The 25,510-nt window shown below is 41.2% G+C and overlaps 1 protein-coding gene across 4 annotated transcripts in view; it reads left to right on the top strand.

Moving 5' to 3' along the window:
• VPS54 (VPS54 subunit of GARP complex) overlaps positions 1 to 25,430 on the top strand; it is a 53,635-nt gene extending 28,205 nt beyond the window's left edge. For 3 of the 4 annotated variants that reach the window (XM_072857339.1, XM_072857337.1, XM_072857340.1), the window contains 14 exons: positions 1,686 to 1,741; positions 3,581 to 3,677; positions 4,157 to 4,497; positions 6,384 to 6,513; positions 6,961 to 7,142; positions 7,911 to 8,023; positions 9,344 to 9,407; positions 11,835 to 11,940; positions 15,322 to 15,409; positions 17,020 to 17,141; positions 17,253 to 17,333; positions 21,009 to 21,116; positions 22,052 to 22,146; positions 24,185 to 25,430. In XM_072857339.1, the coding sequence (XP_072713440.1) occupies positions 1,686 to 1,741; positions 3,581 to 3,677; positions 4,157 to 4,497; positions 6,384 to 6,513; positions 6,961 to 7,142; positions 7,911 to 8,023; positions 9,344 to 9,407; positions 11,835 to 11,940; positions 15,322 to 15,409; positions 17,020 to 17,141; positions 17,253 to 17,333; positions 21,009 to 21,116; positions 22,052 to 22,146; positions 24,185 to 24,290 (1,689 nt within the window). In that variant the 3' untranslated portion in view covers positions 24,291 to 25,430. The remainder of the gene's footprint in view (positions 1 to 1,685; positions 1,742 to 3,580; positions 3,678 to 4,156; positions 4,498 to 6,383; positions 6,514 to 6,960; positions 7,143 to 7,910; positions 8,024 to 9,343; positions 9,408 to 11,834; positions 11,941 to 15,321; positions 15,410 to 17,019; positions 17,142 to 17,252; positions 17,334 to 21,008; positions 21,117 to 22,051; positions 22,147 to 24,184) is intronic. The other variant, XM_072857338.1, reaches the window with a different exon arrangement.
• Positions 25,431 to 25,510: the final 80 nt, after the last annotated feature.

Below are 25,510 nucleotides of genomic sequence, written 5' to 3'. Positions count from 1 at the left end.
GGGAGAGCGAGCTCTACTTTCTAATCATGCTGTATTACTGTAAGCCTGGAAAAACAAGAGCATACAGCTGTGTGCAGCTGCTCTGGGCCTTCACATAAGGTGTAACACCCCCCCAAAAAAAAGCATGAATGAATAACAGCAGGATAAAAGTGTTCATCTGCCTGTCAGTCTCCATTGGCTTTTCACTTGCCTGTGTCGGCAGACAGGAAGAGACCTTTTTTTCCTTTAAATTCTCTGTTTAGTTGGATAATAGGCAAGTAGTGCTCCCTGTTTTCCTGCTCATTTTTGATCATAAAGTCCTCTTCCCATTCTGCTGGGAATATTTGTCTTTATGTTGGATTTTTCAGGTGTCACCTCTGCTCAGTAATAGACAAAGTTTAATCAACTTCCACCTTCCAAGTTTCTGTTAAACAGGGAAAATAGACAGGATCGGAGTATTTCTGTGTGGTTTGTGCAACACATTTGCATTGTGGCCTATTGTCTCAACTCTTAGAGATACTTTTCCTTAATAAGGGAAACTGTTTCCTTCCCACATCTCAAATGTGCTTCCTGTTCAAATGCATTGCTGGGCTGTTTTGGTCAGTACTTTAGTAGCTCTTTATTGCCAGGCGGGTGAAAGAGCAGAGGTTTGTAAGCACTGAACAGACTGCATAGTTCAAGAACAAGGTCTGCTTTTAAGAAGCTTCTGTACTGACCACCTTATTCAAAATGCAGGTAAAATCTATGTAGCTGGAGATGGCAGCCCTCAGTCACCGTTTGTGTTGTACATATTCACTTAAAGGCAAGATGAGTTCATACACTACTGACTCATTTGATCAGGTTATTGATTGACATTTGGGAGAAAACACCTAATTCAGTCTAAATTGAGTTAATTTGTACCTAGGGCTTACAAGTAACCTGAAAAGAGATCACTGAACAAATTGCCATAAAACAATAGATATGTTTGGAATAAAAATCGATTGTTCTGGAGACCTGAAGAAACTGGCCAGTTTTCTGTGTACCAGTTGAAAAGCAAATGTTCTTTGAGGAAGGGCCATAGTGTAGCAATAATGATGTGGAGAAATGTGGGGACAGAGGCAGGTGGTGCCCTGGAGGTGAAGAGGACAGACAGACAGCAAATACCATGTCTGCTAGGAGAGCAGTTGTAACTGGGTCTGCCTTAACAGTTGAAAGCACAGGACTGTAGGCGTGTGCTTCCACGCTTCCCTGGTGCTGTTCCTTCCAGTTTAGGTTGGATCCCAAGTCTGTATTTAAAGCTGAAAAGGAAGTCAACCAACATTTTCCAAAGTCAGTCACTTTGGAAAGGGGAAGAATATGGCTTCTGTTCTTAAGTACCTGACCTGAGAGACATTTTTGAAATGGTGTTTAGCATCAATGCTCAGAAAAGCAGGTCCCTTTGAGATGGAGCCAGGGTACCCTCCAGAGCTTAGTACACAGTTGGGAACGTTTTAATAATCTCTATTTTGCAAACAGATGTTCGGGGGGTGGTTTGGGGGGTTTCTTTAGGGTTTTTTGTTTGTTTGTTTTTAGAGAAACAAGTTGCTAAATGATACAAATATGTCTTTCCTTTGTTTTACTTTTTCTTATTTAACATGAGGATTATTGTATGTGTTATGAAACTCAGCAGCAGTTAGAAGGAAGCTAAGATCTTTTTTGTTTTGTTTTTTCCCCTTTAAATTTGACAGTGTGTGGTTAATACAGTATCGCAGATAGAAGAAATAGATACAGAAGTGGTTGTTAAGTAAGTATACAGCCAGATTTTTTTTTTTGTGGTGGTGGGTGGGCATAGGAGATGGATGGTTTTTAGCATAGATAAATTCACCATTCTAACTTTTGCTTAAATTTTCCTGTAATTAAGGCTTATCCTTCTGTCTCACATTAAGCCTCTGCTTCTGTCTGCCTCTGTGAGAGTATTGCATATGCCCCTTCTCGTTCAGATTCTAATGTTACCTTAAATTAAACTTACCTTTAAAATAAATACTGAAATTCTGTGCATCTCATTACATGAAGCATAAAATACTGTATTTAGGCATATATCTCTTAACTACTTGAAAGCATTCCCTGGTGTCATAATCTGGGATTTTGTATTAAAATGTGTCAGCAGTTTCAGTACTTCCCGCATGAATGAGAATAGGAGCTATCCAGAGAGGAGATCAGACAACTTCAGATGCAATAAATGGGTGGGCAGGAACCTCATAAAGCCCAGTAAAGGCAAATGCCAAGCTCTGTGTCTTGGAAGGAGCAACCCTTTGCAAGAGGAGAGCCAGGAGCTGGCTGGCTTCAGAGCAGCTTTGCAGGGCAGGACCTGGGGGTCCTGGTGGAGAACTGGTTGGCCATGGACCAGCAGTGTGTCCTTGCAGCTGCAGCCTGGGCCATGTTAACATAGCCAGCAGGTCGAGGAACAAGAAAGACATTGAGATCCAGCGAAGGCCAGCAGGCTGGTTGGGGGCTGAAGCATGGAGTGTAGGAGGAGCCATCAAGGGAGCTGGGTCCCTCTCCAGTGTGGGGAGGGGAAAACACAGGGGAGAACTACCCACAGCTACCCCATGGGAGGGTTATTGCAGAGCTGTAGACAGAGGCAGGCTCCTCTGAGGTGTGCAGGGGAAGGATGAGGGGCAATGGGCACAAGATGGAAGATGAGAAATGCTAGTTGAATCTTAGGAGAAATGTGTTCCCTATGAGGATGGTCAAACACTGGAACAGGGGCCCAGAGAGGCTGTGGGATCTCTGTCCTGGGACATAGTCAAGCTTTGACTGGGCAGGGCCCTGAACAACCTGATTTAGTTGGACCTGTGTTGAACAGGAGTTGGACAAGGCACCTCCAGAGGTCCCAGCTCCAGAGGCCCCTCTGCCAGCATCTGTTTTTCCATTGCTCTATGATTTGTTTGGCTCAGCAAAAGGTTACCCCAAGATAACAAAATCAGACCAGCTGATAAAGCAAAGTGAGTGGCAGAATCTGCATGAGATTCACAACAAGATTGGGAAAAGACTGGGCACAGGGTCATTTTTAAACATTGGGTATTTGTTCACCATTCTCCGATGTTTACTATTCTGCAGTTGGGTCCTAACTGTGTATTACAGGGTTTAACTTTTGTTCTATCAATTACTTTTCTGCCCTTTGCCACAAGCAGCTGACTTGCACTTTGATAGCAGAAGTGGTCTCATTGCAATGCAACAAAATGGGCTTAATAACATGGCTTTTGTAAAACTTGCAAAACAAATTTTTTTTTTTTTGTAATCTCATTTTTTTTTCACATGATTTGTGAAAATGTTATTAACCCCCCTCCCTTGCTGGTATCACATACTTACCCTGGGGGAAAAGAACATTATGCCCTGGAAAAACTAAATGGTAAATGTGAGGCTTTCATTTTTTTTAATATGATCTATCTTTATACACCTCCTTCCCCATTCCACTTGCATACATTGTGTTGATCATGACTGTTGTTCAGGTAATGTCTGTTGTCTTGCCAGATAAAAGTCTACATAGTGTTCCTTATATTTACAATTCCATTTAAAGCATGTTTTTTCTTTATGTGCCAGTAAACATTTGCTGTTTACTGAATACTTCTCTGTTTTTCAGACTTGCAGACCAGATGAGGATGATGAATTTTCCTCAGTGGTTTGATTTACTGAAGAATATTTTTTCTAAGTTTACCATCTTCCTCAAGAGAATAAAGGTAAGACATTCATTTACCAAGAGCTTCACATAGTTCAGACATGAAATGGAATGAAGTTACTTTCCATTTGAAGTCTTAAGGTATTGGTTTTGATTATAAAGTTCAAACTTCGGGTTGAAAGAAGGATATGTGAATATCGGCATCCAGGGCAAAAATGATTAGTGCTAACAAAGAGAGCAGTGGGAAGGAGATAATACCTCTTGTTGAGTGATTACATCCATTCCAGGCTGCTAGGGATTAGGACAGAACTTTTGTATGTGTTAGATTGCTCCAAATGAGGTTTCTTTCACCATTCTTAGGAACATCTGATATTGGGTACCGTCAAAGACGGATGGGTCTGCCTCTGAATGCTAATTACACAATAGAAAATAAAGCCAGGATTTAGTTTAGTGCTGTGGGTAAAAGAAAATCTGTTTCTAGTGCAAGCCTGTGGCACAGGGTTTTGGGTTTTTTGTAATAAAAGTTATATTTGATTCTAGGCAACGTTAAATACTATCCATAGCGTGGTTTTCTTGGTTCTAGACAAGAACCAAAAAACCAGAGACCTGGAGGACACCTTACAAAAGAACTCTGCTAAAGACAGTACAGTGGACACAGAAGTGGCTTACCTGACTCATGAAGGCATGTTTATAAGCGATGCGTTCAGCGAAGGGGACCTCCCGCCTGTAGCAGCTGATGACACTACCTCTCAAAGAAACACTTCCCCAAACAGTGAGCCGTGTAGCAGTGATTCCGTCTCTGAACCGGAGTGCACTACCGATTCCTCATCCAGTAAAGAGCAAACTACGTCTTCTATTACTCCAGGGGGAGTAGAGATGATGTAAGTAAATGCACTGCCTGTCTCAACTTCACCTTGTCAGAAACAAGGTGTTAGGTGAAGGTGGTTGTTTCTGATGATACAGTACAAAAATTACTTTGGAGGAATGTGCTTTTCTAGGTAAGTGAAGTGGAATGGCTTTCTACCATCGCTCCTAGAGACTGCCATCAGACTGTGCTGTCCCCAGCTCACCTTTCTTTAATTTATTTGCCTTGCTTTCACCTCTGTGTGTAGTGGTACAGGTACTGATTATGTCACTTCTTACAGAAAAGGGTCCCTTCTCCGTCTGTTCTGCTGGGGAACCTGCTTTGGTAGAGAGCAGGAGAAATGCAAGTCTAGCCTACATGAAAGACAGATTGTTAAGCATTTAGCAGGCAGAAGCATCTCTGTTCCCTGTCCATGTTCCCTATGGCTATTTTTTCTGGGTGTTTTTAAGCTGGCTTCATGGAATGCACCTAGATAAATTCTAGAGAAAAATCTGCTATTCATTGTCAACTATTTGGCTTGCATGGTTAAATAAATCTATCTCGGTGCTTTGGTAACATAGGCAGTGCTGCCCTGTGGTGGTCCAGACTCCAGAGTTGTAACCTTTTTGGCATCCTTTTATGCATACCTTACTTATGGCTGGAAGTCAGAGCTACCTTTTTAAAAGAACCAGGCATAGTGTGTGTGGGACTCAGGCATGAGCCACTTCAAAGATACAGAGTTCTATGAAGCAAAATTGAAATACCACTTGTTACTCTGCTGAAAGGTGGAAGATAAAAAGTGGCCTGCTCGCTCTAGCTGGTTGGTACTCAAGTGTCTATACTTGTGTGTTTAAGCAACTGTCAGTTTTGATAGAGACCTTTCCCCCTCAAATCACAATTCTGGCTGAAGGAGATACATTTAAAATACGCATGCTGTGCATAAAACAAATTCAGGCCTCTGTATGTCAAAACATCTGTCATATGCTGGAAGAGAAATGCAATGTGAAGAGGAGTCCCGGGTTACAGTGAGGAGCAGGGAAGGAGAAGGGGATTGGATCCAAACTGGTCTGGAGCACTTTGCCGAGTTTGCTAAAAATATACCACCCAGCTAAAGCTCTCGAGCAATAAAGTTGTTTCCAAGGCTGGTTGCATAACTTTGTTCTAAAATGAACTTGCTTCATTCCTCTTCCTGTTTTCTGTGCGCCTCTGCTCTGTGTTTGGAGCAGGCTAGTAAAATTACACAGTTACAACAGTGTTAGCCCAGTTGCTTCTCTGTAGCGTCCTGGGTTTTCTCTCTCCTCTCATACTGTCAGTCCCTTGAGCAGCCACACTGGACCAAAAGATTGTTTTCTTAACTGATTATATGAATGGCAGAGCTGTGCTACAGGCTAGCCTCAAAACAGTAGACAAAGCATAAAAGGTTTTTTAAAAAGCACCAACTTAGGAGCCTGAAGTCTAAAGAGCTAATAGAATGACAGCCTGTAGATTAAGGTGATGAGGAGTGCAGAGTATCTATTTTAGGCCTTACATTTGCATTGGAAGAAAAATGCTGTGTTTTATGTGTCATACGCTTGTGATGATCAAGTGTTACAGGAGCGGGATAAATTTTAGCCCAGTAAATGTTAATATTTATTGTATTAGTAATGGCTATATCGTGTTTTCTCTTAGACCATTAATAGCAATTAGAATGTGGATTTAAAACAAAATATCAAGATGTGCAGTTGTGCATTTCCTTGTTACAGGGACTGACATGACATTGACAGCAGCTTAGAAGATCCCCTCTGTACAAAGTGACTTTGGTGATTAACTGACTGTCTGCATTTGACAGTTGCTGCAAGGCTTTTTCCTCCTTCAACCTGTGAGCAGAAATACTGGGGTTTTTTTATAAATTGATGCTCAACCAACTGGTTCTGTCATTTGTAGGATCAGTGATGACATGAAGCTGACTGACCTGGAACTGGTCAGGCTGGCAAACAATATTCAAGAGTTACTTTATAATGCCTCTGATATCTGCCACGATCGTTCAGTCAAGTTCCTCATGGCAAGAGCAAAGGTAAGGAGCTTGGGTCAGACTGCTGGTGGTGTCTCATCCTTAAAGAGAATTTACTCCCAAGTTACTGGTTTAATGAGTGAGAGTTCTGAAATGGCATTCTCAACTGAAATTAAGTAACTGTTCTGCTGCCACAGGCGCTTGATGTTAATGCCCAGAGCACATGAGCATTAACATATCATGTCATTGTAAGTCCATGTGGGTTTCTGCTACTTTTTTTTTCCCCCTTGTTAATATTCTGACTTGCTGTCTTTGAAGCTCTATGCAGAGAATGCATATCTATGACAAGGTACTGTACTGCACTGTAGTCTGCCTTCTCTGTCCCATGTAGGGTTAAATAGTGTGCCTATTAAAATACTAGTAGCCCTCAGACATGCTGACTAGTTATTTCTTTACATCTCTGAATTTTGTGGTGTTATGTCTCCTTACAATGGTTTTCTTTGCATACAGGATGGCTTCCTAGAGAAGCTGAATTCCAGCGAGTTTGTTGCTCTTTCTCGCTTGATGGAAGGCTTTATCTTAGATACTGAGCAGATCTGTGGCAGGAAAAGTATGTCCTTGCGAGGAGCACTTCAAAGTCAAGCCAATAGATTTGTGAATAGATTCCATGAGGAGAGGAAGACGAAACTAAGGTATGTCTGGATAGAAGATCTTTGTGTTCTTACATGACTAATTTTATCAATCATATGCCAGGCAAACACAATCTTTTGTTGCCTAGAACACTGGTAAGCCAGCTGTACTTGAGAGCAGGGGGTGAAAAAACTGTATTAAAACCCAATTATTTTCAATTGGTTTAGACTTTTACTGTTTTCATAACTTAATTTCTTCAAACTGTATTGTTCTACAGTTACCTAAAAAAGGACAGTAACAGCTACAGGAAGTACTCAAGACTGACATTGAAGGGCAGGATTGCTCTGTCTCAGGGGTTAAGTAACTTCAAGATAATTCACTTCCAACTGTTTAAAAAAAAAAAAAATCCAAAACAAACAAAACCAACCCAAAAAACCTCCAACAAAAACAACAATTAAAAAAAACCCAACCACGTAACATACCTCAAGTCTTTTTGCTCTCATCCATCAAAAGGTCTTAAAATTCCACTATTTACACATTACTTCAGTGGCAGTGATCTCATAAGGATCTCTATTGCCTAGTGTAGTCTTTTGTGCTCTATGATAGATTGAATGAATAAATTGTGAGATCTCTAGGCCAACATGGTGGTTTTCTGTTTTGCTACTGCCAGTTGTTGGGCACCTCTTTCTAATGAAGATGAATAACATAACATTTTGGGGCACTGGCTTTTTTTAAATTACTGTAGTTTTTCCATGGCATTACAGGCAGGAGAAGGGTCAAGACAAGGCATTTCATTTTCTCAGCCTCCTCTCTTTCATGTTTATGACTAGCCTACTTTTGGACAATGAGCGCTGGAAGCAAGCTGAAGTTCCTGCCGAGTTTCAGGATCTTGTCGATTTGGTGTCAGATGGCAGAATTTCTCTCCCTGAAAAAAAACCAGCAGGTGTGTATCTTGCAGTCCTACTGTTAACTGAATTTATTATCAGCAAATGCTGCTATTGAATGTTGATGGACATATCCCAATGTCACTCTTGATCTGTGTTTGCTCGCTGCCTTCCAGGGGGATCAGAAACAAGTTGATACTACTTTTTTTCTTTCCTTTTTTTCTATTACCAGCGTTGAAACTTCTTGTGCTGACCTTAAAAGATTATTTATTTATTTTTTGGAAACCCATTTAAGTGTTAGCACAGGGAGGGAGCTACTTTTTTATACAAGTATTCCCAGTGTAGAGGCTTACAGTCTTTGCACAAATTCAGTCTTTCCCCAGAACGTACCACTGAAGTGTTGCAAGGGACCGAGGAGCGTGTGTGTGTGCTCAGCCCCCCTTGTGTTAAACAAAGCTTGCTCCTTCCCACTACTTCATCTGCCAGTTCAAATGAAAGGCAGCATACTATATGGCTGCTCATGGAAGTGAAAACTCGTGTACGTTCAATTATTTACCTTGCCACAGAAACCTCATTTGACCTCAGACAAGTCACTCTTTTCTCCTCGTGCCCCACTTCCCTGTGTGCAAAATGGGAACGCATAATGTGTTCTTACCTTGTGGGGATACTTATCCAATATTGCAGTGATGAATGTGTGTGAACAGCTAGAAGAGGAAGAATACATACATAGAGGGGAAGGAAAATGGCAATAGATGAGGAGGAAGAAAATACAGTAATGTCATGGTGGAGAAACGCCGATCCCCCAAAAGGAATATGGCAAATATAGAGAATGTATTCGGAAATAATCTCTTCAATTATGGAACACGACACCAAAATATGCTCATCGACTGTTGCTCTTAAAATAAGCTCTTGCAGCTTCCTTCAGTAAGATAGGAAACTGATGGCATCAAATTTAGCATGAAAAACTGCATCAGTAAGAGCTTCTACTATGAAGCCTGAAGAAGAAGTGGTATGAAGCTAAAATATTACTATACACAGCAAATCATTTGAGAATGTGTAGTAGAAAACCTAGTGACGACTTCTGCTTTTCTTCTTCTATTTGTAACCTGTTGTATTTGAAGTTTCTAAGTCCATAATGACTGTGGGACTTAGGGGGATTTTTGGTCTAAAATCCCAGCAGATAATAAAGTAACTTTATGGGTTGTAATAATTATGATGGGTGACCAACTATATAATAACTATTGTAAAAGAGAGTAGTGCTTCAAAGATTGTGTTTTTTTCAAGCCTTAGCAAGTGAACACTAAATTTTAGAAACTAGCATTTTTTGTACTTGCTTTTAGTTCAACTCATCCCTTTTCTTTTCTTGCTAAAATGTCTAGCTACTGAAGAAAGAAAGCCAACTGAATTTCTTATTGTTGAAGGACAAAAATATGCAACAGTTGGGTAAGATGCACTCTTTTTCTCTTAGCAGTGGGTTAGTTGGCAAGAACTTTTGAGTAGAACTGTGATGAATACTAACAGCTTTAGCAATCTTATTTAAATTAAAAAAACCCTCTCCTTCCACAGACTAGTTTTTCTGTATTTCCCAGTTATAAAAGATTGCAAGTTCTTCTGTACATTAAAATGCTGTTTCTTCTCTGAATGACTAGGCTGAAATTTATGGTTTCATTTTTACCAATTATTTCATGAAAACACATTAGTGATGAAAATACAGGTTTGTCTTCATAGCACACTGTTATTTCTTGCAAATTACAAGAAATATTATCTCTGGCAAAATCATGGAATCATAGAATAGTTGGGGTTGGAAGGGACCTTTAGAGGTCATCTAGTCAACCCCCCTGCAATGAGCAGGGACATTTTCAACTAGATCAGGTTGCTCAGAGCCCTGTCCAACCTGACCTTGAATGTTTCCAGGGATGGGGCATCTGCAGCCTCTCTGGGCAACCTGTGCCAGTGTTTCACCACCCTCATTGTAAAAAATGTCTTCCTTATGCCTAGTCTAAATCTACCCTCTTTTAGTTTAAAACCATTATCCCTTGCCTTATCGCTACAGGCACTATTAAAAAGTCTGTCCCCATCTTTCTTATAAGCCCCCTTTAAGTACTGAAAGGCCACAATAAGGTCTCCCTGGAGCCTTCTCTTCTCCAGGCTAAACCACCCCAAAATACATGAGTCCACTACTGATTATTCAGAATAAGAAATAAGATATGGGCTATCTCAGAAGCTGCATACGCTATTTCTTGGTATCCTGATTGCTTTGGATTGGATAGTAGTTTCTTAAAGCTGGTTATATCAAAGACATTTTAAAATATGTGATACTCACATACTTCTTTCATTTAAAAGCATGCTGTGTTTCCAAAGACTGTGAGGCTTAAGCATTAAATATACATTAGTGTTTTTGGGGAGGGAGTAAAACCTGGAAGATCCCACTCCCCAGAGTCCTAACATCAATTTACCCCAAACTTAAAAGTTCTGATTTACATAATGTCTTTGACAAGCTGTCATTTTATGAGTTGCTTCATGATGATGCATCATTGTTCAATTAGAAACAGAAGCTGATGGCTCAGAACTTCTGTGCCAGCCAACTGATATCACTGCAAAAGAGCATTTCAGGTTGAGCAGGAGTACTTGAACAGGCTTTAAAGGATAAAATTTACTTAATAGATTATGTGTTTGATAATCCATCTCTGCTCATTTGAAACTTGTTATATTTAGCTCTGTGAAGCAATTGTCAGCTTCATGTTGGTGCAAATCTTTGATTCAGTTCTACACACTTCTACATAGAGTTTCATTGTATTTAATCAAATAAAATGCATTCATGAAAAAAAGCCTAGATGTTGCCCCAAAATTTTCCAGGTATTTATTTTCAGTTGATTGTTCATCATCTTTTTGCACTCTACTGCCTAAAGGAGGAAAGAGATTTAACTTTTTGAAATGTTGGAGTATCTACTCTGAACACTTGATCTTGCCTTAGGTTTCCTGCCTTCTGTGTATTTGAATTCAAAGGAGCATACCTGCTCTTTGTGGAGCCTTCTTAATTCCATCCAGTACCTCCCAAATTCTCCAGTGCCTGCTGAATTCAGGGGAAATTACAGGTGTTGAGCATCTTTGAATATTTGGTGCTCTTTTGTCACAGCTGCCTTCTCTGTTAGTGACTCCTTAGCATTCTTTACATCCTTTTCAGTGGTGGCTGTTGTCTACATTCTGTGGATTTTTATACTTGCTCAAAGTTGGCCAGAATTATACAGTAGTATAAGAAAGGAGCTTTGGATTTTTTTGTCCACTGCCAACATCTACATGGAGACTCCTAGTTCCACAGTAGCTTTTTTAGAATCATAGAATAGTTTGGGTTGGAAGGGACCTTTAAAGGTCATCTAGTCCAACCACCCTGCAATGAGTAGGGACATCTTCGACTAGATGAGGTTGCTCAGAGCCCCGTCCAGCCTGACCTTGAATGTTTCCAGGGATGGGGCATCTGCAGCCTCTCTGGGCAACCTGTGCCAGTGTTTCACCACCCTCGTTGTAAAGAACGTCTTCCTTATATCTAGTGTAAATCTACCCTCTTTTAGTTTAAAACCATTGCCCCTTGTCCCTTTTGGAGATTAACAAGTTATACCAATGAACCTTAGAGATTTTTCTCTCATATATGCTAAGTACTTTTCCACACGCCACCCTGTGGAATGGGTATTCTTTATAACCATCTTTATGTATATCTTCTTCTATGTTTTACTTCAGATCAGTTAGTGGGTTTATTTAATGCTATTATCTCTAGCACTAGGTAGCTTTCTATCAACATGACTGGCCTGTGTTTGACTTTTCAATGTCTTCTGTGCACTGAGATGACAAATTTGGTTGTTTTCTCTCTTGTAGGACAGTATTGCTGTTAATAAGAATAATCCTTGAGTACTGCCAGTGTGTGGATAACATTCCTTCCATCACCACTGACATGCTTACCCGCCTGTCTGATTTACTGAAGGTACGACTCCAAATGTACTGTCTGTGCTCATCAGGGGTATTCAGGGCAGAGAATGTGTCTTACTTTCTGTAATGCTTCATGTGCTTTTATGACTTCATATAAATGATATAAATTGTCTAGAAATTATTGCATTTGTTACTTTCCCGTAAAGTAGCCTTCTAAGCTAAGGGCATTAAAGATGCAATTTGTTGTGTGAATTAACTTTGGGAAGGCCATCTTTCCTCTTGTTCACCTGGAATATTGGAAATCCCATCTAGTAGTGTTTGTCACAGCTGCCTGTCCTTCAGGCTGGGTGTAGGATTAATGCTGCTGAAGAAAAAGCAATTTGATTCCAGGTGCCACAGAGATATATCTATATTCAGGAAGGAAATGAGTCCCTTGGGTTTTACAAGTCAGTAGAAGCATGAAAAATAGTTTGGGATGAAGCTTCTGTTGTAGAATGTAAAGATTATGAAAGACCAGGACCTTTTTGTCATTTATTTCTCACTAGAGAAGAGGAAAGCTGGTAAAGCACAGATACTGCAAGGTAATATAAGTAAACAGTAATGAAAGAAGCACATGAATGCACCTTAAAACTGTCATATATATTTTTATATATATATATATATATACGCTCCAAAGCCTGGCAGTTAATGTATTTTAAGGTTTTCACTTGTGTCTTTGCCCACAAAGGTTATGTCAGGTATTAGAGTTATGAACATAAGCATAATCGATAAAAGATGAACAGATTCTACTCTCCAAAACTATATTTTACATAAGGTGGGGGAGGGGAAACACACCCTAGGAGATGGACCTTTAAATAATCTTCCTGTTGGTAGTTCTTATCTAAATAATCAGATGCAAGAACACTCCTCCCTGCAGTCATCATTCAGATTCATCCCTTTGAAAGCACTATCCAAGGCAAATCAGTCAATCTGGGACTGGGGATGCCCCTCTTCACCTCTTGTTCTCCAGCTGCTGCTTCACTCAAGTCTTGCAGCACCTTTTCGCAGGCAGGCAGAATAGCAGCAGATGCCTCAAACTTGGCCAGATTTGCATCTCTGTGTTACTTCTCTCTCCCTACCATATCTTATTCTAGCTCTGTGTCACTTGTGTTTTATGCCTTGGTATTCAAACATCATGTGCAGTTTAATTATTCTATTTCCTGTCTGGCAGCAAGGTGCCATCAATTGCAGAGATGACAAGAACAGCTAGCAAAAACAAAAACTCATTTATTACACTTTGAACAAAATAAGAGCCACTCAAGGTGTCCTTGCAGGTGACTATGCTTTTTGTTTGACAGCTGTCAGAGCTAGCAAATTTTGAAGGTAGCAAGAGCTAGTCTTTATTGTGATGGAAGCTGCAAAGTGTTCCCAGGTAATGAAATTCCAGGCCGTTTTGGACTTTGGCTGCAACCAGAGTGAAATAACACCTGTGTTTGAACAAAAACACAATCAAACACAAACTGAGTTTGATTAGGTGGTGCAGACAAGAGAAGGCTTGCCGCCACGGTGCTGGAATGCAGAAATGCTTTCCTCCAAGCAGTCACAAGGAGGGGGTATTGCTCTTTTGATGTTTCAGGCATACTACTTCCTTGCTGCTTTGTCTGCAACAGGCCATCCAGTAACAGCAATATCTACGAAAGGCAGGGGGAGAGCACAAGTGTCTGTCATCCTTTATAGAACATGTTTTTAATGGTCTGTCACGCAGTCAATGAGTTGGCGCTAACTTGAGCTAAATACCTCAGAGCAGCTTAGGCTGTGTAGGATATATCTGTCTTTGGCTCAATGGATCTACTTCTAAAGTCCACCAGGAGGCATAAGAAAAGGTCTTGCTTTTCAGGAGGAGGATGAGGAAATGAAGTGAATGTCACACAGTTTCAGATCCTGACTTCTGTCTGAGAGCAGAGTAGATTATGCCTCTCTCAGGTTGGGGGTCACATGTAGCTCAGGTTCAGTTGTGGCGTTAGGTCTGGGTTGCTTTTCTGGCCCTGGATACACCACTCTGGCAGCCGAGAGCAAGTGTGTGGTGTTCACAGCATATCCTCTCTGGTCCTGAGTTTTGTGACTGATTCCAGGCAATAGCCAGAAAAATTGTTTCCTGTTTTTACTCAAGGAGGGTTGAAATTTTGGGTTTGTTCCTGCATTATCGTGAAGCAAGACCTGTGAAGCAGGACTGTGGCCCTCCAGAAAAAGGAGTTCTGTATGAGGGAAATCCTCTGTGTTGCAGACACAAGCTGCAGGGCATCCTTGTCACAATTCCTCATGAATCTTTCTCCAGGTGCAAGAGAAAGGGTTGGCTCTCTGTAGGTTTTGCCTCCCAATTTCCACCCCAGTGTGAACAGGACAGTTCTGTTGAAACATGAGCCCTGGGACTTCTGCTCTCCATTCAGAGCAGGGATTGGGGACAGCAGCAATGGCTCCTCTGTCTCTATTGCATCACCCAAGCCAGTCTAGACTATCTGGTATCGCAAGCTGAGTGGTGGAGCAGAATTCCAAAATAAGACAGAATATGCTAACAGGAACTGTCTTACTGTCCAGAGACCTTGCTGGAGTGTGCATTTAATGATAACTTATTTTCTTCTGGAACTAAGTTGGGAAGATCAAGTTGTGAGTTGTCCACTATGCCTGGAATTCTTCCAGAACTGTTTTTTGACATGGCTTAACATCTTCTCTGCATCATTTCTTAATCTCAGTATTTTATAGTGTTACACAGATTAACCCACCTCAGCAGCAGTAAGTTTGTGCTTTCAAGTTTTCTTTAACATCAGCAGTGGGTGGTCTAGAGCCAGAGCAGAAACTTGTCTTTTGATGTTTTCCATTCTGATACTACACTTGTCTACTCTAGTTAGCAAAACTAGTGAGGTCCTTACCCTTCACTTCACCCAAGGCCCTGGTTTGAGAAGTACGTTTTAATAGATTTCTATTATAAAGCCATTCTTGTGCACGGCTTTCAAAGTAAAGCTGAACATAGCTAGTCTGCAGCAAGTCTGACTTGCTACTTTACTTTCACACTGAGAGAAGCCTCACCCAAAGGTCTCATAGAGAAGCAGAAATTAGTCCCTGAATTGAAATCACTGAGCAGCTAACTGCGGTTTTAATAACAGTATTTCTGCTTCCCTCTGGTGAAACACTGCCTTGAGTGCTTTAGCATAAGCTCAGTCAAAAAAATACTATGGGCCAGTGACTACTGACAGTGGTGAAAAAGTTCCTTTTGTCTTACTAGTTAATAGTCGTGGACTCCTCTGTAGCAAGGAGTATGTGAAACTCTGGTACTGGCCTTCATTTATTTTGTAATAATCTGTTTAATCTTGCAGAATTCTATTGATGGTATTTCTAAACTGTGGTTACGTGTAGTTGTTAGAGTCAGCATAAATTTTTACTACCTTATTCTTTCTCACAGTATTTCAACTCTAGAAGTTGCCAACTAGTGCTTGGAGCTGGTGCGTTACAAGTTGTTGGTTTGAAAACAATCACTACAAAAAACCTAGGTATGGATTTCTGTATTTAAAATGTCAAAGCTTGTTCTCCTGCCTGTTTAAAAAAACAAACACAAAAAACCCCTAAACATTTATGATAAGCTATGTTTGTGTTGTGCTGCCATGCATGGAACACAGAGGGTGATAAGACCTTGCTGGTTAGGGGTAAAACGTGTATAAAAGCTAGTGAATTGTCTGATTAAGGGATGCACTAAAATCCATCAAATTCCTTTGCTGTCTACTGGATCACTTTAAATGTAAAGCTTCACTGTGTTACACGAAGGAAATGTAAGAACAAATATAGAGACTAGCAAGTTTTCCATGAAATTGTTTTGGCTGGGGCAAGGTGTAGTTACTTTTTCAGCAGTGACTTTGGCATGCTTGGGAGCTGCTTAGTGTTCAGACCTTGAGATTGGAGGTATGTAGGTAGAGGAACGCAGCCAAACCCCTGTCTCCCCATGCATTTCACTGAGCTGTGCTGTCCCGTCTGCCCTGTGGTGCCGTATTCTGTAACCCCCTGTCCACATACAGCTCCTGCGGGTTATAACCACATGTCAGTAATGCACGAAATTATTTCTGTGGGTGGCTCTGAATCGAACAGTTAGTCTCTATATGGCTGAGTGTCCCAGCGCAGTCAGGTAACTTAGGGCTCTCTGTCTGTGTGCTGAATCCAAACTGTGATTTGGGCTTTAGAGTTTCTCATTTTCAGTGTGCAGCTATTTAGCTGAATTGCCAGCGCCAAGTTACCCGCCTGGACTGCTTTAGCTGTGCCGAAAACCCGGGGAGAACTAGGTGCCCAGTCCGATGCTCCAGAAAAGTCTGACATGCTACTTGAGACCCCCCGATTTAAACTATCTCCTGAAATTAAGAGCCTTTGGTTGGTGGGTTGAAGCAGGTGTTTGACTGCAGTTCCCATGTTTCAGGGTGTCCTGATTACCTGCATTTCATTTTTTAAAAGGGAATAGCTTGAGGAGGATGGGTTGAGAGGCTTCCCCCTAAGGGGCCATGGGCCGTAGTGTTGGAACAGACGCAGGTGAGCAGAGAAAAGCTGGGTGAGGTCTTTGCTCTAGAAGTCTTGGCCAATGTGGTGACCACTCTGGCACCACTGTGTGTCCTGCTGCCGGCTCAGGCCCTGGTGGGCACAGGAGAAGCTCAGTTTTGGGAATCCTGCTGGTGCCACAGGCAGGAGCTGGCTCTGTGCAGGTTTGGCAGGGCAGAGTGTTTACATACACCTCCCGCAGAAGAAATATTGATGCCTTGAGAATGTGCCTGCCGAGGTTAGGTAGCTGATGAGTCAGGTCTTTTGAGATCTCTCTGATGTCTGTGTGTGCTCAGGGCTCAAAATGTCAAGTAGACACTTAAAGCCTCTTGTAAAATTAGTCCCTTACCCATATCTTACAAAAGCTGGGTGTGAATAGCCAGGTGCTAGTCTGGCATCTTCACTGGGTGGGGTTTCCCAGTGGAAACAAATGCTTACCTCCTCTTTTTTTTTTTTTTTTTTAAAAGGCATATTAAATTGTGTCAGATCTGTTATATATGTTAAAGGAGATAAAGTCTATACAAAATGACTCTTCCTGTGTAATAATTATTTTTCTTTCCCTCTCTCTCTCCTGGATTTACAGCCCTTTCTTCACGTTGCCTACAGCTAATCGTACACTACATTCCTATTATCAGGGCTCATTTTGAAGCTCGACTGCAGCCGAAGCAGTTTAGCATGCTCAGGCATTTTGACCACATTACGAAGGTAATTCTTTTGGCATTTCCTAATTAAACACAAAGTTCTGCTTTTCAACTGTGCTCTGAAGAATATGAATGCCAGTAGATAGTAAATAAAACCTGCTTTCTTCCATTACAGGATTATCATGACCACATAGCTGAAATTTCAGCAAAGCTCGTTGCCATAATGGATAGCTTATTTGACAAACTATTATCCAAGGTAATGATTTATGGAAATAATTATACACTCTCTAAATTGCGATGGGAGGTCTCATTGTATACAGTCTAGTGTTTCAAATGGAGTCTTAAACTTTCCTAATCAGGAGTTGTTTGAACATCTTGAAACTGTATAAACACAAAGCTCTATGCTTGTGAATGTGTTTTGTCTTAACATTTGCCACCCAGGTGTCGTTCGCCTTCACCACCCCCCCCCCAAAAAAAATAATTGTTCGTTTACTCCTTCAGCAGTAACAGAAATGCTTTGGCTGGCGCAGATGCTGTGGTGTTTAGAAAATGAAGTGCTCTCCTACCCTCAGCAGTTTTATCCACTGACAGCTCTTGTCTGTAGTCAGGCTGAGCCAGTTCCTGTTTCCTGCTCTTCCCGATGGTGCTCCCCACTTTTTGGAAATGGGGAGCATGTAATTTCCTGCAGCTGAGGAAACAGCAAAACCTGCTGAGGAGGAAAAGTTTTTGGAGGGGAATGACCAGCTCTTCTATTGGGCTGCAGGCCTGGGGGCTAGAGGTCTGCACTTAACAGTTTCTGCTGTGTAGCAATGCTAATAGCTGTCCCATGAAGTGCTCTTAGTGGTGTTTTGATTTTTGAACGCTCATCAGTGGAACAGGTTGGTCCTGGGCTGGATCCACTCACTCTCACTCATCTTGAGGTGGAATACACTGAGAGAGACTGCCCCAAGATAGGACCTGCTGGGCCCACAGATCTGAGGGATGAAGTACATGAGCTTTTAAAGCTTAGTGTTTTGCTTTGGATCTTATGCTCTTAAAAAAAAAACCAGACCAAAAAAAAAAAAGCTGTGTCATGAGAGAAAAAAATTAATTATTTACTGACTGATTTGATTTTTTTTGGCCTGGGCCAACCTCTTCCTTGTAGGAGCTCATGGGAAGCACAGAATCTCCCTGGTGGAGCACAGGTTGGGGACAGGCTGATGGGCTGCAGTGAGGCAGCTGTAACAGGCAACATTTCTGTCTTCCTTGCTGTTTCTATTATTTTATTGTTTATTTTATGTTGTGCTTTTTCTTTTCATCCGTTTCTTTGGGCTATCAAATAGTGTTACCTAAACTTACGGGGAGGGGGGGGAGCCAAAGCATTTAAATTGGGATTCCTCACCCCCTGTTGCATTTATACTTCTTAAAACATGTTTATGCCCTTTTCTAAAGATCCAAATAATGATCTGCTGCTTTTTTGGGTTCCTGTGTCCCCCTCATAAAAGTACCTGTTCTGTGAAGTAGCATGGCTTTTTGGTCACTTTACCTCTTATCTCTTGAAAACAGAAGACAAATGCAAGAATTTAGATTATTGATCCTAAACAAGTTAACCCACAACAAACCAGTAATACACTTTATGTTCTTGATGGTAGTTAGTAAGTATCCATCCCTTACTGTCCTTCCATCTTTAGAGCCTATTCTCCTCTTGTGAGCTGGCATGAAATATAAACTGAGAATTTTCCCATCCTTAAGAGCTCTAAAAGGCTTGAGTGAGAGTGCCTGGCTCACATGAATGCAACCCACAGCGTACAAGAGAAAAGGAGACCGTGTGTTGATTTGCCTCCGTTCCTAACACACCCCATAATTTGGCTCATCTTGTTCCTGAAATAATGAAATCTTGGCACTGAAGGCTGTGAAGAACATAAAAACAGGAAATTTGTAAATGGGCATGTCAGTGCAACCATGTCAGTGTGTTCTTTGTTTTATATGTTTTTGTGAGAGTCTAAATATTTCAGTGCCTTGTGGATAAAGTGGTCACATGCTTTAAAGTGTGTAAATCTGAATGAGTAAGCAAGCAAGTTTCATAGTAGTGTGAGTCCAGCATGCTTTAAAAGCAAATACTGCACAGTCTAGAAACCTGCTTTGTAGGAGATGAATGGTTTGGTCCAGTAAGAGGGACATTGACCTGGCACTTGCGTAACGTGGACAAGTTACTTCTGCATTTCCAGGCTCTGCTTTCCTCTGGGAGTTCCGTGGAACAGGAGCTGTCTTCACACAGTGCCACCGTGATGAGGCCACACACTCAGCGGGGCATTTCACAACAGCACGGACAGTTCGCAGCATCTGTCTATTAACTTTGGCAGGGAGATAAAATGGGAACAGGGGTATTTAACAGCTGTAATTAACAAGTGAAAAAGGCGTAGGTTTTTAAAAAGGGATAAATGTTTGTGGAAAAAATCCGGTGCGAGTTCTTAGCTTCTCTTGGAGCTTGCTGTCTTGTGACTGTTTGGACAGAAGAGCAGTAAACTTTTGTCTGATCCCTCATGGTATTACACGTTGTTGACCTTAGCTGGAGATAAAAATGGCCGGCACCTTGCAGGGCTGGAGCTCATATTTCTTTCTGGTGCTGTTGTTTTTCCCCCGTCACGATTAAAAGTTTAATTTGTCTGTAGTCGTGCAAGAGCCGTTGCTGCAGCTTGCCAGTTCCCTTTGGCTTTACAGCATACTGGTAAATTGTAAATCATTTGTTGCCTAACTGTCATGTCTTGAGGCACAATCCTGTACACTGTGTGGTTGTCCCATGCAGGGAGCAGGGCTCCTGGAGCAGTAAGCACTATTTTTCTGCTGCTTCTCCTGTCAAAATTAGGTCATTGGTTTGGCTTTTCTGTAAAGACTTTCTCAAAACTCCCCATTTCTTTTTTTCTCTCACACTCAGGCAAGCTTTGTTCTCTTTCACAATTCAGGCTAGCATAAGGGAGCATCTCCTCCCATGTGTTTGTAAATAATTTAGTTTATAATGATTCAGCTCTTCCACTGAATTGTGCAAGGCTCTGTGGGGACGTATCACCCTACCAAAAGCAACCTACCAGTGTTTAGCCCAGGCCTGTGCTAGCGCAGCCTGTCCACCAGGAACTGAAGAGCTGGCCTCACTGTTCCTGGGACAGTTTTTCAAAGTGCTTCTGAAATCACATTCAGATCTTCCCTATCCAGGGTGGGGACATAAGAATTTTGTTCCCTTTGTAGCAAATCTCTTGCCTTCTGGTGGTTTCCAGTGTCTTGTTTCTTGATCTCAGTTACTGGGAGAAGGGACATTTCCTACTTTGTTTTCCAAGGTATTTCTTCAATGTTTTTGGGGTTTGTTTTGGTTTTTTCTGTGGCCAATATTGAGTTTTCAGGAGCTTCTATTTCTTTATTCTTTCCTTTCCTTGTTTCTTCAGAAATTTGGATGTATGTGATCTTAGAGAAGTAGTTTTCTCTCAGGAAGTACTTGAGGGGTATATTCATCAGAGGTAGAATTGTTTGTCTGTCATTGACTCATACAAATCTGAAGGAGAGGGCCAGCTAGCAGGCCACATAGCGTGCATCTTTGTAGCTGGCACGGTGATTATTTTCTCTGCATCTGTAATTCATAGGGTAATGGAAACCAACAAAAAGCAACGAGCAAAGAGAAGCAATTCAAACTGACAAAGATGAATAGATGAAGTTGGGAAACCTTCAGATTTCATACTGCTGGTGAATGTTACTGTTTGCTTATAAAGAAAGATTATATGATGTTAGTCCTTGGCTGAATCAGATCATGCCCAGCGACCGTTTTAATGTGTGATATGCTAAACGAGCCTTGATTCATGACATCATTAGCAGTGCAGGGCTTCAGACGGCTGTTGGAAATTCTGCTCTATAAACTGTTTTAAGGTGGCAGAAAGGAGTAACTTGGTTTTGTTTTTATTTCCAGTATGAAGTGAAAGCTCCTGTTCCTTCAGCATGCTTCAGGAATATCTGCAAGCAAATGGCAAAGATGCATGAAGCTATATATGATCTCCTTCCTGAGGAGCAAACTCAGGTGAATGTTATTTTTGAGATTCATGTAACACCTCCCTTGCAAATGCACATGAACTCTGTAACAAGAGAGACTTCTGCTTTATCTAAGGGGGGGGATTCTTTTTTGAGTCTTTGTGAAACTCGCACATTAAAGAGGTTGGCAGCAGTCATGCAGACAGCTCGTTCTGAACTGAAGTAAGTGTTTGGATGTGCAGGGAGAACGATGAGACACACAAAAAGAACTGACTGATTCCAGCATTTTGAGATGCATTTTAATGTCTAGAGAGGTGGATCTTCAATTCAGGAATTAGTGCTGAAATTCTGCACAAATTGTAACACTTTGGGGCTTGAGTACAGCCCTTTTAGGGAATTCTTCTGTAACACTGCTCAGAGTTAGTGGCTTCCAAAGGTCTCTAAACGTATTATGCAGCCAGGTTGTACCAGATGTGCTTTTTCAGTATTTTGCTGCAGTTACTGCTACTGCAGAGTTGTAAATCTAAGGACAGGAAGGACTGGTACAGTCACTGAATGCACTAAGTTGTAGTTTCTCTTTTGCACTAAATTAAATGGTCCCTTCAAACTGTTTTTCACGCTTTCTCTTGGAGAAAAGACTATAAGTGGTTATAGTACAGGAAAAAGATTTGTTATCTTCTAGCCTTAATACAAGTTGCTAGATGCTTCATACAACAGGGAAGAAAAATTTATGCTCCAAAGAATGTGTCCTCTAAGTGCAACATGTAACAAATAAGTGAGGATGTATACTGTCCTGTATGTTATATATCATATGTGGCCAGAAAGATTAGGAGGCAGAACAACTGCCAGAAGGGAAAACCACATGAATTGCAAAAACAAAACCGAAGGTTAGTGATTTAAGGTGTTTGCAAAGTGTTTCCTCGCTGTAGGCAGTGATGCAAGCATGGGGATGGTTCCTTACTCTGCTTCTGTGGTTTCTTCTAGATGTTGTTTTTAAGAATTAATGCAAGCTACAAACTTCACCTGAAGAGGCAGCTGGCCCACCTAAACGTAGTCAATGATGGAGGACCTCTGAATGGGTACGTTTGGGCCCTTCTGTTTTTTTTACTGCTTAATTTAAATATGCAGGCTTTGTCTTCTGCAAGAAAGTTGTGATTGCAGAATGCAGCCACACTCTGTGTTTTATTATGTCCTAGTAAAGGACATGACTTGAGCCTTTCCATAGTAACTAGGAATGCAATCAGCTTGGTGATAGATTGGGAGTTGGGCATTGTCCTACTGGAAACCTGCTGTAGGTTTCCTTGGTTGTGGATTGCTTTTTCTCCTTTTGTGTGACAGCAGTAGCCACAGTTCAGTTCACAAGAATTGTGTGATTCGTGAAGCAGTTTTGAAACGCAGATGATGACTCACGGTGCTAGCAAAGTAAAAATAGGAAAACGTGGTATTTCATCTGTGCAATGGGCAGCTTCTATACAGAAATTGTTTTTACAGCAGAACTAGATTTGAAATGGAGATTATGCTCACAGAGCTTTTCCCCTTTCCTGCCCCAGCCCAACCCTCCATCACCAAAACAGGTCAGTGGTACCTCTCCTGAGAGGGTGTGGCTAGCTGTGCCTGGCATCCCACACCTCCCAGGAAAGCATACAGCCTCTTGCAGGCTGAATCCTATTTTAAGTTGGATTTTCCCCTGAAACAGTGGGTTTTGTAATTGTTCTTAATGACCTGGGGGTGTTTATTTGCAGTGTGGTAGGGGTGAAATTCAGTCGGCCTACCTGCATGCAAGAAAGCATTGTCTTAGGTTGAAGAAGCTAGAGATGGAAGTTCATAAATGTTTCAAATGTTGCTGGAATGAAGAGTTTTGTTCCTCTCCAGTTTATTCTTACATGTCCTGCTTAAGCTTATTCATCCTTGTACTCTGTGAAAGAGTTTATCTGAAATGGTTTTCTGTACTTGCAGTATATTTGCAAGGTAACATCCAGTTGCCTTTTGTACTTACTAAGGTATTTGTGAGCTAACAAGCTTACTGAATAGGATTGAGGCCGCAACAGCCCCAGCTGAAATGAGAGCACCCAGGGTGTGTTCAGGAGTGTTTCACACTGGGGTTTCTAGCATAGTCCTAAACAGTGTGCCATGCTGTCCTTGTGCTGCTCCTTCCGTTTTTGTTTGATGCTTGTGGTTGGTTGGTGTAAATTGATTCCTTTGATACAAGGGTCGGGGCAGGTGTTCCTGGTTACATACTGGTGGTGTGTTTCCCAGCACAGTTGTCCTTGCTGTCAGAAGGGTCTCTCCTCTGCAGCTGGAAACAGTAATGCCCCAAATCTGTTTCTTTCATAGCAGCAGTTACGTACTTTAGAACACAGCTCTCTGGGAGTGTGTTGTTGGGGCCTTTTGAGAAGGGAAACATCAAACACTGGATTTCACTTGCTGCTGTTCAGCAGTCTTCATTGACCTAGTTTTGAACATGCTTTTCTGATCCTCATCCTATTTTAAACTGCCTGTTTCTGTAACACTAGTAAAAATCCAGGTCTGTGAATCCTGGTTAATTTTTTTACTATGAAAATACAACTTTTATGCCTCCATCTTGCTGCTTTCTAATTGGAAACACCATGGTCATGTTTCTGTCATCCCCTGATATGTTTCAACAATGCATGAGGGATCTTAACTCTGTGTAAATTGTTATAAACAATATAACTGTTTTGCTGTTTCATTGGTTTTATATTAACCTTCCAGAAGTTAATGTTGTAATAATTCATATTCTAAGTTGCAATGGAATTGGGTTTAAATCTAGATAAGCCTGGGTTTACAGCAAGAGAATAGAAGTTTTGGATGCCCAGTTCCTGCTGAGTTTTCTGAACTTGTTGTTTTATCTCCCTTCCTTGTAACTAGTTTTACACCTAGCAGTAATCACGTTATGTATGATCACTCCTGTAAAATAAGCCACCTCCATAGCATTGAGTTTTGAACTGATACTTAAAACATCTCATCCAGGCATAGTATTTGAACATGGATTGTTGTAATTGTGTGCCCAATTCATAAACAAACCCCAGCTGTTCTTCTGAATACTCCAGGTGGATGTGATCTGTTCAGGTGCTAATTTCCTTGTATGTTTCACTGCAGACTGGTGACTTCTGATGTAGCTTTTTACACTGGAAACCTTCAAGCTCTGAAAGGCCTTAACAACTTAGACCTAAACATGGCTGAAATTTGGGAGCAGAAGAGGTGATAATCCACTGGGAGCAGTCACTTGGCTCTGACAACAGACTGACTTTCTTCTAAGCAGCGTGATGACTGTGAGGTGAATACTTAAGACCAGAGGCCAAGAAAGGACACTATTGATAGTTGGGGAAGCTAGACTCAGAGCGAGCTGCAGGGAGTGATCTTTTCAGTGTCCTTCAGCAAGAAACAAGTGATCAGCTGTCTGTGCAATGTTTTTTTCATTCTCTCTGGAAACAGACTCAGGTTTCTTTGGACCAAATCCAAAAGAACACATAGCTGTAACACAGCTGTAGTTGTCTAGAATGCTCTGTATATCTTTATATTAAAAAGATGCTTTGCATTTCTTCTAGTGCAATGAAATTCACATGGTGTCCCACCTTATTTAATGATGGTACAATATAAAAATCTTGCAGTTGGAATGCTGTAGAAAATGTTTTTCTCTATGAAACTATGCTGTTCTAAAATTTATTTTTTTACAGAACTTTATATAAATAAATGTCTTTTGCATATAGGATTCAGAGTTGTTAGGGAGCAGTCTTGTTTCAGGGGATTTCTCACAGCTGGGCTCTACTGCCATCTGAGGATAGGATTTTCTAACAAATTGTCAGTTCACTGAAGCCATTACCTACAGGATAGAGTTGTGAAATGATAATTGTTAGCAGTGACAGCATAACAGCAGGCTTCTGGTGGAATTTGAAGGTAGCAAAAAAGCTGGTGGGGGGGATGGTTTCCTGCAGCTACCCAACCAGGGACAAGGCAGTGCCACTGACAGTAGGGTAAGGACAGGGAGTGTTTCAGGACTTCACCAATCGCTCTGCAGTTCTAAAGCCACAAAGCTGTGTGCATAAAGACAGAGGAGGATGCAGAAAACAGGGCAGGAAGAACTTTAAAGTTTTTAGCTGCTTATGAAAGGTTGCACCATTAAGGAAGGTGCAGCTGAAATTAATTTATTGAAGAGTTTTTAATACTACCTTTTAAGACTGGATGCTGCCAGTTAACTGAGTAAAAGTGCCTGTGTATTTCACCTCACACCTCTTTACCTAACCATAGTCCGAGTGCCTAACCCTGTGATGATTATGTACAACGGAATGGTCTACAGTGTGTGTATGCCTATGGTTTCTTCAGACAGGCATGCTTATCTGTTAGCATAACAGATGTCATTAATTATCAGTCAAAATAAAGCTATAAAATCACAGTTGTTTTTAAAGACCAACTTCTTTAATGATA

The sequence above is a fragment of the Ciconia boyciana genome, chromosome 3 (genome assembly GCF_034638445.1).
Source record: "Ciconia boyciana chromosome 3, ASM3463844v1, whole genome shotgun sequence".
Lineage (NCBI taxonomy): Eukaryota > Metazoa > Chordata > Aves > Ciconiiformes > Ciconiidae > Ciconia > Ciconia boyciana.
Note: the sequence above shows the minus strand (reverse complement) of the source record. Positions and strands in the feature narration are given on the sequence as shown.